At 53.9% G+C, this 11,770-nt stretch overlaps 5 protein-coding genes across 5 annotated transcripts; 1 reads left to right on the top strand and 4 right to left on the bottom strand.

Annotated features, from left to right (window-relative positions):
- Positions 1-23: 23 nt before the first annotated feature.
- On the bottom strand, positions 24-1,901 carry PUNSTDRAFT_124981 (flavo protein oxygenase). The gene is made up of 8 exons (XM_007381256.1): positions 1,867-1,901; positions 1,554-1,815; positions 1,314-1,496; positions 1,147-1,249; positions 1,074-1,082; positions 826-1,023; positions 717-770; positions 24-658 (listed from the first exon to the last, which is right to left on the bottom strand). Exons 2-8 carry the CDS (start codon positions 1,646-1,648, stop codon positions 398-400), a joined length of 903 nt encoding a protein of 300 aa, XP_007381318.1. The 5' UTR covers positions 1,649-1,815; positions 1,867-1,901; the 3' UTR covers positions 24-397.
- A 1,643-nt stretch (positions 1,902-3,544) lies between these two features.
- On the bottom strand, positions 3,545-4,070 carry PUNSTDRAFT_142041 (HSP20-like chaperone; the record flags this gene model as incomplete). The annotated part of the gene is made up of 2 exons (XM_007381255.1): positions 3,545-3,863; positions 3,922-4,070. The coding sequence occupies 2 exons, from the start codon at positions 4,068-4,070 to the stop codon at positions 3,545-3,547; spliced, it is 468 nt and encodes a 155-aa protein (XP_007381317.1).
- A 273-nt stretch (positions 4,071-4,343) lies between these two features.
- Positions 4,344-6,245, bottom strand: PUNSTDRAFT_50649 (uncharacterized protein). The gene is made up of 4 exons (XM_007381254.1): positions 5,671-6,245; positions 5,486-5,614; positions 4,904-5,419; positions 4,344-4,848 (listed from the first exon to the last, which is right to left on the bottom strand). Exons 1-4 carry the CDS (start codon positions 5,900-5,902, stop codon positions 4,478-4,480), a joined length of 1,248 nt encoding a protein of 415 aa, XP_007381316.1. The 5' UTR covers positions 5,903-6,245; the 3' UTR covers positions 4,344-4,477.
- A 499-nt stretch (positions 6,246-6,744) lies between these two features.
- On the bottom strand, positions 6,745-9,911 carry PUNSTDRAFT_119034 (uncharacterized protein). The gene is made up of 5 exons (XM_007381253.1): positions 9,509-9,911; positions 9,373-9,455; positions 8,719-9,312; positions 8,336-8,527; positions 6,745-8,279 (listed from the first exon to the last, which is right to left on the bottom strand). Exons 1-5 carry the CDS (start codon positions 9,686-9,688, stop codon positions 7,700-7,702), a joined length of 1,629 nt encoding a protein of 542 aa, XP_007381315.1. The 5' UTR covers positions 9,689-9,911; the 3' UTR covers positions 6,745-7,699.
- A 433-nt stretch (positions 9,912-10,344) lies between these two features.
- On the top strand, positions 10,345-11,733 carry PUNSTDRAFT_63533 (uncharacterized protein; the record flags this gene model as incomplete). Its single annotated transcript, XM_007381252.1, has 7 exons — positions 10,345-10,375; positions 10,435-10,560; positions 10,610-10,660; positions 10,770-10,883; positions 10,936-11,016; positions 11,065-11,424; positions 11,480-11,733. The coding sequence occupies 7 exons, from the start codon at positions 10,345-10,347 to the stop codon at positions 11,731-11,733; spliced, it is 1,017 nt and encodes a 338-aa protein (XP_007381314.1).
- Positions 11,734-11,770: the final 37 nt, after the last annotated feature.

Raw genomic sequence — 11,770 nt, 5'->3', positions numbered from 1 at the left:
GTTGAGTGGTCGAGAGGTGGGTGCAAGCGAATGCGGTAATGAAATAGTTGTTCTGAATTCTGATGGAGAGGGAGGCGCGTACCGCCGCCATATATACTCGAACTTGGGTAGCATCTAAGAAATACTCTGGAGAAGGTTCTGGATGTCGCTCGCAGTGTTTTGCTTCCGCTTTGCGTCATATCACCATGGCACGCACATCGAAAACTTGAAGAACGTTCTGGAGTTACCCACGACTACCATTTCGGGACAAACGCAAACAAATGCAAACAACGGTACAACCGGTGCGTCCTGCGTTGAAGAGGTAGATTGGAACACTGTGTATAATTTCGAATGCACCTATTATCGGAGTTCGACCCAATGCACAAACGACAGAAACACGTAGCAACAATTCCGGCCCCTACTTCGATCCCTTCTTGACAAGGGTTGCATATGTGTCGAGATTCTTCTTCCACGACGGTCTTGGCAGGTCGAATCCTTCGCCAATACGTGCATAAGTCGTGCCTCCCAGGCGTGAAACGGCGCGGAACTTGACGGGATCAATTGTCCCGTCGTCGTTCAGTACGGCATTTCGAGCGTGGACCGTCTTGATGTGCCCCAGTACCAGCGAGTGGGTGACGGTTGAAGAGTTCGGAGGCCTTATATCATGCCAATGATATAGCTGTGAGAAGTCGACATCAGCAACGTCTAGCAGATATACGACTATAAGTATGCCATGCCTCGCACTCCAAGCTGACCGCGCTTTCTTTGACTCTTGGCGTCTTCACGTGTATCTGTCGAATGCGTTATTGAGTCCCTATATAACATGAGTCACGTATTGCGACTCACACTTGGTTCAGGTGTAAGACCGCTGAGAACCCACTCATCGACGTCTTCTGGGGCATCGATAGAGGTGAAGTTCGCTGCCTCCACAAATGGCTCGCTAATGATGTTCACCGTGAACTCTCTGGTTTCCCTAATGTTTTCGCGAGTGTCTTTGTGACCGGCGGTGAAGGAAATGCTGCACAGTGGTGGGTTGTGCGCTACCTGCACTCGCCTTCAGTATGGTAAGCCCTGGTACGACGCATGGGACCGACCATAGAGAAGTAACTGTAGGCAGAGGACTGGCACGTAAGGGTCTTTCAGTAACGGACTGAAGGTATGCGCTCCGTACCTGAACGGGGCCAGATTTGGTACGCCATTACTAGATATGGTGGACACGAATGCAATGGGTCTAGGAACGACCGCGCTGGTCAAAAGGCGATATATGTCCCTGTATGCAATCGCGCACGACGACAGTCAAAGAACAGGACGGAGTGGTCTTGCGACTCGCGTACCGTGGAGATGTACTGTCCAGTTGCCATGTCTTCCAGCCTGCCGCTTCATCTGCCTTCCACTCGCTGGCCAGTTTGCTCGTGCCTGGGAGGCCATCGCCCGGTTTCCAGTCCGGATGAGGTGGGCGTGTGAACCGAAAGGCAGGGCCCTCGTTGAACTTGGGTCTATCGGATATGTAACGGCGGCTGAGGAAGAAGGGAAGCGTGGTCAGAAACGGCGTTTCAGACGCGGACTACGCTTACCATCCGCCACGACCGACAGCGGCACGTTCGTAGATACGTGCCTTTTGCTGCAAACATCCTAGTAGTGGCTTCTGAGCTCTGAGGATGGACGTCATCGAGGAGGTACCGGTAACCCAGTGAGAACGCGCTTGTGACCACCGACCGAAAGGAGATCGAACACCGTGCGCTCTCTATGAGTAATATGCATGGGATGACGAAGACGTATAACCTGGACACGCCATCGCTATCCCGATATACAGTGCTCAACGGAAACGTCTTCTGTCTGGAAACATGTCTGCATCGGACTCAACGAAACACGCGATTAGCAACCTACAAGGTTTCTATGGGTGGACCGACTCGTTGAACGGCATATACTACGGTTCGGGCTCTGTCGCCACCACTCTCCCCAAGTTGCTGGATACCCTAGCAGGGAAAAAAGCACTGATTGTAACTGGCAAGACCTTCAGAGAGAAGGTATGACCCATAATTTTGCCCTAGAGGGTTCTCTTAATGTTTGCCTTCAGATCGACATCATCTCGAAGATTGAGATTCTTCTGCAGGGACGGAACACCTGCGGTGCGACCTTTTCGGAGATCGGGCGAGCATGCGCCTATCGCAAATATTCGCGAGGGTATCAGGGCTTTCAAGGAAGCCGGTGCAGACATCATTGTCTCTATCGGAGGTGGATCACCGGTTGCCGCCGCTAAGGCCATCATCTACCTGCTGCAGCAAGAACGCGGTGGGCATTACGCGCGTCAGATTGCTATCTAAGCGCTGCAGAGTATACTGTTAATGCTGGCTTCCCAAACGAGGACGGTTTCAAGACGCGTGTGAGCGCGCCGGAACTCGTACCGGCGGGCATCATCCTAGACGCTGAGCTCACCTTGCCCACCCCAGAGCGTTTATGGTGAATTCGTAACTCTACCCCATCGCGATTATTCTGAGTCTGACTTACTCGCAGGCTATCTTCGGGACTTCGTGCTCTTAATCACGTTATCGGTGAGTATCCTTTTCTTCTCGACAGTACATTTGCTCACGAAACACCAGAGAATCTTTACCGCCCCTCCGTCCCTCACCCGATCAAATATCTTTGCTACGCTGCCCTGGCGGATTAAGTATTTACCGGAGTCGAAGGCCAACCCCAGCTCCTTGGAAGCTCGTCAGAAGCTCCAGATAGCTTCGTGGATGAGCCTTTGGCCCATCAAGTTCGAGCAGCCAAGGCATGCTCATATATCTCGGCTGCACGTACGATCGCTAAAATCCGGACAGTGCCGTCGGCCTGTCCCATTCTCTTGGGCACAAGTTGGGTGCGACGTACGGTATTCCTTACGGCATCACCTCTGTGCGTATCCGTACGGTCGATTTCAGAGATTTTCCGGTTGTCGATCACTGACGACCACACTTTCAGTGCCTCACCCTTGCGCCAGTGGTTTAAGGCGGAGACTGCGTCGCAGGAAGATAAGGAATGGCTAACGAACGTTCTTTTTTATCTGCGAGAACCTACTACCGGCTCTGTTGAGGACGACATTCGCAAGCTCTCGGCTTTGATCAACAAGTGAGTACATTTTACTCCCATAATGTGATATCTCGCTCACCACCATCCTCCATAATCTACCTCAGGCTGGTAAACGATTTGGGCTTGAAGTCGGATCTTGCTTACTACAATGTACCGACATCTGATCTTCCCGGTATTGCGGAGAAGACGCTGGGAGGTCAAGATGACCCTGTGTATCCCAAGGTTATCGAAGTTCTGCAGTCACTGTATCCCTGAAGGCTATAATTAAGTTCTTGAGCAGCTTCCAAACCAGCTTGTACGTGTATTCAGAACCAGAACACAATCTGTTCATCGCGCACATTGCTCTGGCGCTATCTTCAGGCTAGATTCTGTGCAAATGTATATATTACTACAATATTGCTACATGCGTTCCATGATTGATGAGCGGGTATGCAATGAATGGGTGGGGTGAATGCGGCCAGGACAAGGAGCTGAAACCAGAGCCAGCGTTGGCAGCTCAGGCAATCGTAATCTTCTTCGGCGCGGCCTCAGGTGCCGACTTGGGGAATGTCACCGTCAACACCCCATTCTCCATCGACGCCTTGATCTCCTCGTCCTTGATGCCCTGCGGCAGCTGCAACGAACGCGAGAACTTTCCGAACCGCCGCTCCCGTACAGCGTACCCGTTCTCGTCGTGCTCGCTTGAGACCTTGCTTTCGCCCGAGATCGTCAGCCGATTGTTGTGCACGTCGATGCTGACATCTTCCTTCTTCAGGCCGGGCAGCTCGAACGTCGCGGTGACGGTGTTGGAGTCTTTGTTTTCGTGCAAGTCCATCCTGAGAAGCCACTGTCAGCATCGTTGTCTAGAAACTTGCCGAAGCGAGCATTACATACCTTGGCCGGAGTGGACCTGATGCGGCGCCTGGCGAACGCTGGACTTGGCCACCGTTGTTACTCGTCCGCGCGTTGAACGCCTCCTCGAAGAGACGATCAAAGTCGGAGGGAGTGAAGACGGGCTCGTACCAGAAAGTGGAAAGCGACATGGTGATGAGGATAAGTGGTTAGTGAGGTAGAATCGAGTGCGCTGAGTAGATGATTGTTTGTTGTTTGTGTTTTCTGCTGAGCGGGATAGGGTACCACTGGCCCCTTATATGCGTCCAGAGCATCACTTCCACGACGTTGAGCGAAATTTCTCGAGCCACACGGAAGTATCTTGGTGACGTCGGAAGAGGAGCAAAGCAATGTCTCGAACGGGATCGAAATCTCGAGACGCTTCTTTTCCCACGTGCGGTGTCGAGTGCCAAAACGGGGATTTTGCAAATAGCCGTAAATACGGCTTTGCAATGAAAGCAATCCCTCGAGGGTATAGCGATGATGTACACGAGCAACATTACAGCGATCCATAGCCTAAACCTACACGAGAATGATAATCCTACTGGAGCACAAACCGTCATACTGCGCGGAATCGGACCCGCACCTCCGCGATCTCTCGCCTCGCTTCTTTCATCGTCCTCTCAATTTTCTCCTCCATACTCGCCGCTTCGCTCACGCTGAGATCGCGCGGCACGTCCGCGGTGAGGTCAACAAAGGTCATCGACCCTGCACGGCGCGCACGAAGATCATGGATGGCAAGCAACGACGGGACATCGCTTGTGGTGGTGCCATTCCCGTTCTGTGCTGTTGGGGGCGCTATGAGTGGTTGGACGCTTCGAACGAGTGAAGCATGCGTCTTGGCGGAGACGCCGGAGTCCATCAGCTCTTTGAACGCGCCGACGAGTATACCGAGGCCCTGGCGAAGAATGACGATGGAAATGAGGAAGCCTGCGTAAGATTGACGTGAGCATAACGTACGCGCTGGCCCGCCGTGTACACGAACCTCCGACGGGATCCAGCGGTAACGCCGGGAACCACGAGCTTCCGAGGATGGCGACGAGCGCGACTACGCTTGAGTATGCGTCGCTCCTGTGATGCAAGGCATTCGCATGCAACACCGGACTCTTCTCCTCCCGTGCAACCTTCTCTGTCACTCGGTATAGCCATTCCTTCGCTATCACCCCCAGCGCCGCGAACCAGGCCGCGTTAGGATCGAGCGCGTGTCCATGCCCATGCCCAGGCTCTATAGCCGGTATGGGCACACTTTGTGCCACTTCCGTTACGTTCTGTATAGCTGATTGCAGAACGCCAGGAGGAAGAGATGATGCAGTGTGCGTCAAGGCATCGACGAGGAGGTAGTAGGAGTGGAAGCCTATCCCGAGAGCACCGCCCACGAGCAAGAGGGAGACGGTCGTAGTTCCGAGTGTCTCGAACTTGGCAAAGCCATATGGATACCGCGCGGATGGAGGTTTCCGAGAGAGCTTCCAGCAGAAGAGGGTGACAAAGTCGCCAAGCAAATCTGACGGACGTGGATTAGTCCTCGCTCCAAGATCAATGGTGGAAGACGATAGGAAAGTTAACGAACCACTTAACGAATGGGCAGACTCGGCCAACAACGCTGCCGAGTTCATGTACCAGCCCGCGGCACCTTTGGAGGCGGTGAGGCCGATATTGGCAAACAAGCCTACGAGCGTGATTCTGCTTCCGCGGTCACCTGAACGATTGTTGCAGCTTCTATCCCGGCAGCTAGTAGGATTAGAGCACACGCACCTGACCCTTGCAAAGCCTTGATCACCTCCTCCGCTGTAGCATCGTGTCCTTCCTCGCCATGTGAATGTACATGTTTGCTGAATATTGAGTGCGAATGTGAATGGTCACCGTGTTCGTGGTCGTGTTCGTGGTCGTGGTGATGAGCTACGACATTGGTCTCTTCGGGCCCCTTGCCCCCGCCCTGCGTTGAGTACGGCTTGCGCGCTGTGAGGCCATTGGGTGCAGTCGTCATCGGTGCTGGAGCAAGTCGGAGGTGTCCGCCCGCTTGCGCCTTATGAATCAGAGACCTTGTATGAGACCCTCGTTTGGGAAGCCGGTGCGTTGCACGACTAGTACTGCGGGACGCGGGGGCCGCGCCAAGGCTGGAGTAGGGGTTACAGCAGACGGAACGCTGCGGTTCGCGACTGCAGGTGGCGCGAAGGAGGACTCGGCGGGGGAGGGCGACGGGTGTACTGCTGGTACTTCCCGCGAAGCAGCGAGTGAACATATACAAAGCGAGCGCCGACGTGTCCCTTTGCGAATTTGTACTAGCCGAGGCACATTCGGTATTTGACCGAGGAGACGGAACAGATGCGGTCACTTGTCAGCTTCGGCCCCGCCTTTCCCGGCCACCGTGGACGCCGTTACACGTATCCACTCACGGTCCCCCATTACTCGGCCGGCGTTGCTTGGCCTCCTTCAAGGTATTGCTGCACTCAGGCGTTACAAGGTCATAGTCCCCCTATATCTTGAATATGTCATGTTCATCACAGTCCTCCCGCAGCCTGTAGTGATCTGCGCTTACCGCTTCTAGCCTACATCTCCCGCCCTCAGGCTTCATACGCGTCGAGGAGGATTAGAATGTCGAAATGCATCAGGGCTTGACGCTGATTGCCCCGCGGCTCCCCACAGAAATGTTGGACGAAATCTGCCAGTGGATCGCCCCCGATCTGCGTACTCTGGCATCCCTCACCCAAACTCATTCATCACTCCGGATCGTCGCCACGCAGGCGCTTTACCGCAATATACCTCGCATGCACCCCGTCAAACTGATGCAGTGCCTCGACTCGTTGTCGAAGAACGAGGCCCTCCCATCCTGCGTCCGCTCCCTCGTGATATGCGTGACCGCCAAAACCCTGAAGGACGGAGAAAAGCTCACAGCTTTGATCCATTCGGTGCTCATGCGTCTCCATCGTCTCCAGGAACTCGCGATGTACTGCTGGCATTACTTCTCTCTAGATGAATGGTATCCTTTCTCCCTGAGGAAGCTCAAAGCAACCCTACACTGCGACGAAGGTTTCTCCCGCTTCTTGAATGGTCAGAAACTGCTCGAGAAGCTGTATATCGTCAGGGTCTTGCCGCAGCTTTCCATCGAAGAACCGCCCTTTCACCTGTCTCACGACGCTGCGCCACGGCTACGGCTCCTGAGCTATACCGAAATCGGATACTGCGAGGGCGAGGCGGGCCCTCTTCGGCAGCTGCTTGACAAACGACCCGTACAAGAGCTGCGTCTCGATATCCATCCACTGCCTTGGGAGGTTTATCAAGGCTACTTCAAACGCTCCGCTGCTCACATCAACATCCTCCGACTGAAATCGGGCCGCATTTTCTCCCTGCTTCAGTTACTGACGATCCTTGAGTCGGTCGCATGCCGCCTACCACAACTGCGCGAGCTTGACATCAACAATATCCCGCCTTTGTTGAACATCTCCCCTGATGTGGAAGGAGGGGTCGAGCGACTGGCTCAATCTCTCTGCCCACTCAAATACCTCTCCACAGTGAACTTGCCACCAATCGGTGTTGAGCGTGCAAGCGTCGATGCCGTAGTAGCTGCCTGGCGCACGGCCTGCCCGTCTTTGGCGGATGTTACCGTCGGGCAATATCGCTATCCAGCAGCCGCCGGCCGCCCAATATCTCAAGCATGGTGTGGTGGGGACGTTGCATCTCTTATATATGGTGCAAGAACGGAGAATGAATGAACTATTAGGGTTTGTCACAGGGGGACGGTAGTATGCAGATATGTTACAGTATGGTCAACGTTGTTATGCGTTCATCCATCCTTCCACTCTCCAAACTCTTCCGCGTCGCCTCCACCTTGAGGCGTGAACACAGCAATGGTGGCTTCTGACGATGCTGACCGCCGATGTCTATGACGGCCAGTTCGCTGCACATCATGCTCGGCCTCCTCGTCTCCTGCGCCTTCCTGACCGTGGTCTACGTCCTTCATCAACCCCACACCCTCCCGCCTCTCTGGGTACGCCGAACCGACGCCGCGCGAGGCCGTTGGCTCACGGACATTGGAACCCGACCCGCCCGCGTTTTGCTCGTCTTCGTCGTCGCTCGCGTCTCCAATCTGCCACATGACGTGGTTATCCTCGCCTTCGCCTTCCTCGGTTGTCCTGAGCGCCTCTTCCTCTTCAGAGTCGCCATCGCCGGCCTTAGCCTTGTTCGCCCGCTTGCGCGAGGGAACGGATCCAACCTGCGCCCGGTGAGTAGCACCGGCTTCGGGCTTCTTGTGCGTAAGAAGGACGACGCCAGAAATGAGGACGACTATGGACGCGAAGATAAAGAACAGAGCCCAGTTCTGGTACGCGTCCACTGAATCGTTAAATATCAAGGAATCCAGGAAGCTACAATCAACTGGCCGTCAGTCTCGACGACGAGTTGAACGGGATGGATAACTCACCCAAGCGCAGTGTATACTCCGTAGAATACCGGGACGACAAGGGTAGAATCATACACCTTGAGCCCCCGGTTCAGGCAGATGATCTGAGACACCGCAGTGACGGCCAGTATGATCATCGTGAAGATAGCGGCAGGATGGCCAAACTGATTGCCAGTGTTTTCGTGCGAAAGGCTTCCCGAGGCGAGCTTCACACTGTCGTAGGAGTCAGTATGGAGGTCCAAGATGTTCAATGGAATACAGGAAACAAGACATAGATCAGAGAACCGAGACTCGACAGTGGCGCCGAAGCGCTTCAGACGGCACTTCCTAATTACTCGGATAGGATCATCACGAAGGGTGCAGAAGCGAGAAAGGGTGCAGCATGCTCGAAGACGATCACTCACGTTGCTTTAGCGAACACAAGGCATCCACCTGCGAGGCCTCCTCCGCAACACGCCCAGCCGATGCCAAGGGTCCAGGCGATGAGCTTGTCGTCCTTCGGAGCTGTCCAGACTTCCAGACGCTCTTTCACCCAGAGCATTGCGCGATTGCGGTACGCCATGGTCTTGCCAAAGAAGCCTGTGGCCGACGAAATCTCCACCGGCCGCCTGGTGCTCATCCCGGCGAAGGGTTCTGCGCTCAGGTCAGAACGGGCAGCAAGAACAGCGTCAAGCGAGGAGGTGAAGATCACCAGTGCGATGAGGGCGAATGACATGAAAAAGAAGTAGGCAAGCCAGTTGCCGCGCGACCAGAGGTAGGCAAGGCGATGTATGTCGGTTTCTTGGGCGAGGCCGCTGTTGATGGAACCAAACGCGACGATGCCGATGACGCCGAGGATGACGATGATCGTCCCGTAGATGTCGTTGTTCGTGACGGGGGTGCCAACGAGAAAACGGGCGAAGAGGAAGTTGAATATTAACGAGGTAGCGCCTAGCGGTGCGACGTATTCGGCTCGCATATATTCGAGGGCCAGAGTACTGCCAATTAGCTGTGAAAGTCTGGCGGCGGGGGAGATGAGATTAACATGACGTCCGTGAAATGGAAACAAGACGACATACATGTATAATATCATTCCTAATAACCATAGTGGCCGTAACCAGTCCCTTCGTCTAGATGCTTTGGGTATCGCGCTGGTTCTAACCTAAGAAATACGGTAAGAATAGGGGCCGGAAAGACGGTGAATAGAGCGCATACATGATCAACTTTCGTGATATTGAGTCCTGCTGCGTTTAATATAGAAGCGAGCAATACGATGGAGAGGCCGATGATGAATGCAACAACAGGGTTTGCGTGATGTGCTGGAACAGGGTCATCAACCAAGGTAGTAGGGGACGGCAATGCCGTAGACGCGGTCAGCGAGACATTCGCGGACATGACACGGCCTACAAGACGTGACGAGCGTGGCGGAGGCTGAGGAGGAAAGAAAGCCGGTGGTGGTGCATAAGAAGGTGATGATGAGCTCGGTCGTCAGCGTGATGACTGCGCAGGGAAGTCGCGGCACAAACTGGAACGTCGAGGGCAGTGCCAGCTCAGGGAACAGGCAAGGCGCAAGGCACGTCGACCATATCCTCGTCCACCTACTGTCCGACTGGTCGCCCTGGTCGTAAACGAGGAAATTTTAGGGAACGACCGGGTCGCGTTTTTGAAGGTCGAGCGGAGCTTGAAGCTGAGAGAGAAGCACGCTGCACGCTTCACCCGATCCGACGTAGAACGCGTCGACTTGGACAGTCGATGCTCACAGCACAAAGACAAAGCTACGCAATCATACGGACTGACCAGCCTCGGATCCCGCTCCGCGTTGCTTCAATATGACTCTGGACGCAGATCTGATGGAAGTGGACGAGCTAAACGATGATGATTCGGTAGAGAACGCCATTGAAGATGAGAATGGATTTAGTATTAGGTCACCTCTCGTCCCTCCGAAGGTAATCACGCGAACCACCCAAGAACTTCATGGTACGCGAAAGCCAGAATATCTGACGCAACCAAGCTAACGGCCCTCCGTATTTCCAGCCTTTATCCATGAAGGGATGATCGACCTAAACCCTCCTTATCAAAGAGGTGTGCATCTCAGCTTGACCCTCGCGGATATCGATACACCAGCGATCGGCGACCCTCAGATATTGTGTGGCCAGAATACAAGCAAATTAACCTCATAACGTCTATATTCGAGAACTACTATATTCCGCCGATCGTGTTCTCGGTCACGAAGGACGAAGATGGAGAACCGATCCGGATATGTGTCGGTGGGTCTGCATGCATGATAACCTCGTCTCCTCACACAATAATGCATAGATGGCAAGCAAAGACTGACTTCGATCCGCAAGTTTATGGATGGAGCGGTACGTGAAAAGAGCTTCATCAACCCCTAAGGTATGACTCACGTATAGCATAGATTCCTTGTGCGTTATGGTTCGTAAAACGTGAATGTCCAATGGCAATGAACCTATCACAGATCGGTACAACAAAAAGTCTTTCTGGTTTAGCGTGCCCCGGTCGCAGAAAGACAATATGCTGGCGGTTCCCCAATGGGCCAAAGATCAGTTTCTAAAAAAGACCATCCAATGCGGTACGCAACCTCACAATATCCATAGCATGACCCAATGACGTCGAATGGGTAGCTGAATATCATGATGTTGCACCTACTACGGAGCGCGAGATTTTCCAGCGTGTGCAGATGGGCACGCCGTTATCCGCCGCCGGTACGTATTCAGTTACACAGCTATGAGAATATCCTCTTGACCGAACAGCAGAGAAACTGCAGGCCATCTCGTCCCCTTGCGCTGTCTGGATTGGCGACCTCCAAGAGGAATTCGTGAACGCAGAGGACGGCCTGACCACTGTCTTGAACTGGAACACGAAGCGCGCGGCCGACTACCAATGTCTTGTACAGCTGGTATATTCTTGTGAACACACGTGGAACCGGCCTACTCCGACGGGAAAGAAGTTGACTACTTGGCTATCGCGAGACAACGAACCAGACAATTCGTTCAAAGCGGCTATCCACCAATCTCTCCGGGAATTGTGGGCTATCGCTGCCGATCCCATCTTGAACGACGCGTTCAGCAAAGTGAAGCGGATAGTCGCCCCAATAGAGTTCGTCTTCATGGGTAAGTAGGGCATTATTGCGATCTCAGCGTCTGACCTCACTCATTCTCTTCTCAGGTGTCTTGCTCTTTGTCATGCGTCACAAATCGCGCGTGGATCGCGCTGAGGCCATCCACGATATGCGTATCAGGGTGAAAGAAGCGCACAAGGACGTAAGGATGAACGACGATGTCGCAAGGACGCTGTGGGATATCATTGAGGAGTACTTGGACATTGATGATGACGAACGACCAGTGCGGCGAACACGGCGGAAAAAGAGCAGCCGGGCAGAGAAGGATGACGATTACGCGCCCTCTGGAAGGCGTCATTGAGTACGTACGGTTGAGCGCCGGCGTTTCATATGTGCAT

This window comes from Punctularia strigosozonata (genome assembly GCF_000264995.1).
Source record: "Punctularia strigosozonata HHB-11173 SS5 unplaced genomic scaffold PUNSTscaffold_3, whole genome shotgun sequence".
NCBI lineage: Eukaryota > Fungi > Basidiomycota > Agaricomycetes > Corticiales > Punctulariaceae > Punctularia > Punctularia strigosozonata.
The sequence above is the reverse complement of the archived record's forward strand: the minus strand, read 5'-3'. Positions and strand labels throughout refer to the sequence as shown.

What these genes read in the sequence shown, in the direction of transcription:
- PUNSTDRAFT_124981 (XM_007381256.1), bottom strand. Translation starts at nt 1,648, where the DNA reads ATGACGTCCATCCTCAGAGCTCAGAAGCCACTACTAGGATGTTTGCAG. An exon ending in GCTGTCGGTCGTGGCGGATG is followed by an intron (nt 1,497 to 1,553) that starts GTAAGCGTAGTC and finishes CTTCTTCCTCAG; the next exon opens with CCGCCGTTACATATCCGATA. An exon ending in CTGGACAGTACATCTCCACG is followed by an intron (nt 1,250 to 1,313) that starts GTACGCGAGTCG and finishes GATTGCATACAG; the next exon opens with GGACATATATCGCCTTTTGA.
- PUNSTDRAFT_50649 (XM_007381254.1), bottom strand. Translation starts at nt 5,902, where the DNA reads ATGACGACTGCACCCAATGGCCTCACAGCGCGCAAGCCGTACTCAACG. An exon ending in GTCTGCCCATTCGTTAAGTG is followed by an intron (nt 5,420 to 5,485) that starts GTTCGTTAACTT and finishes CACGTCCGTCAG; the next exon opens with ATTTGCTTGGCGACTTTGTC. An exon ending in ACCGCTGGATCCCGTCGGAG is followed by an intron (nt 4,849 to 4,903) that starts GTTCGTGTACAC and finishes AATCTTACGCAG; the next exon opens with GCTTCCTCATTTCCATCGTC.
- PUNSTDRAFT_119034 (XM_007381253.1), bottom strand. Translation starts at nt 9,688, where the DNA reads ATGTCCGCGAATGTCTCGCTGACCGCGTCTACGGCATTGCCGTCCCCT. An exon ending in TTAGGAATGATATTATACAT is followed by an intron (nt 9,313 to 9,372) that starts GTATGTCGTCTT and finishes CCCCGCCGCCAG; the next exon opens with ACTTTCACAGCTAATTGGCA. An exon ending in CTTGTGTTCGCTAAAGCAAC is followed by an intron (nt 8,528 to 8,718) that starts GTGAGTGATCGT and finishes CTCCTACGACAG; the next exon opens with TGTGAAGCTCGCCTCGGGAA.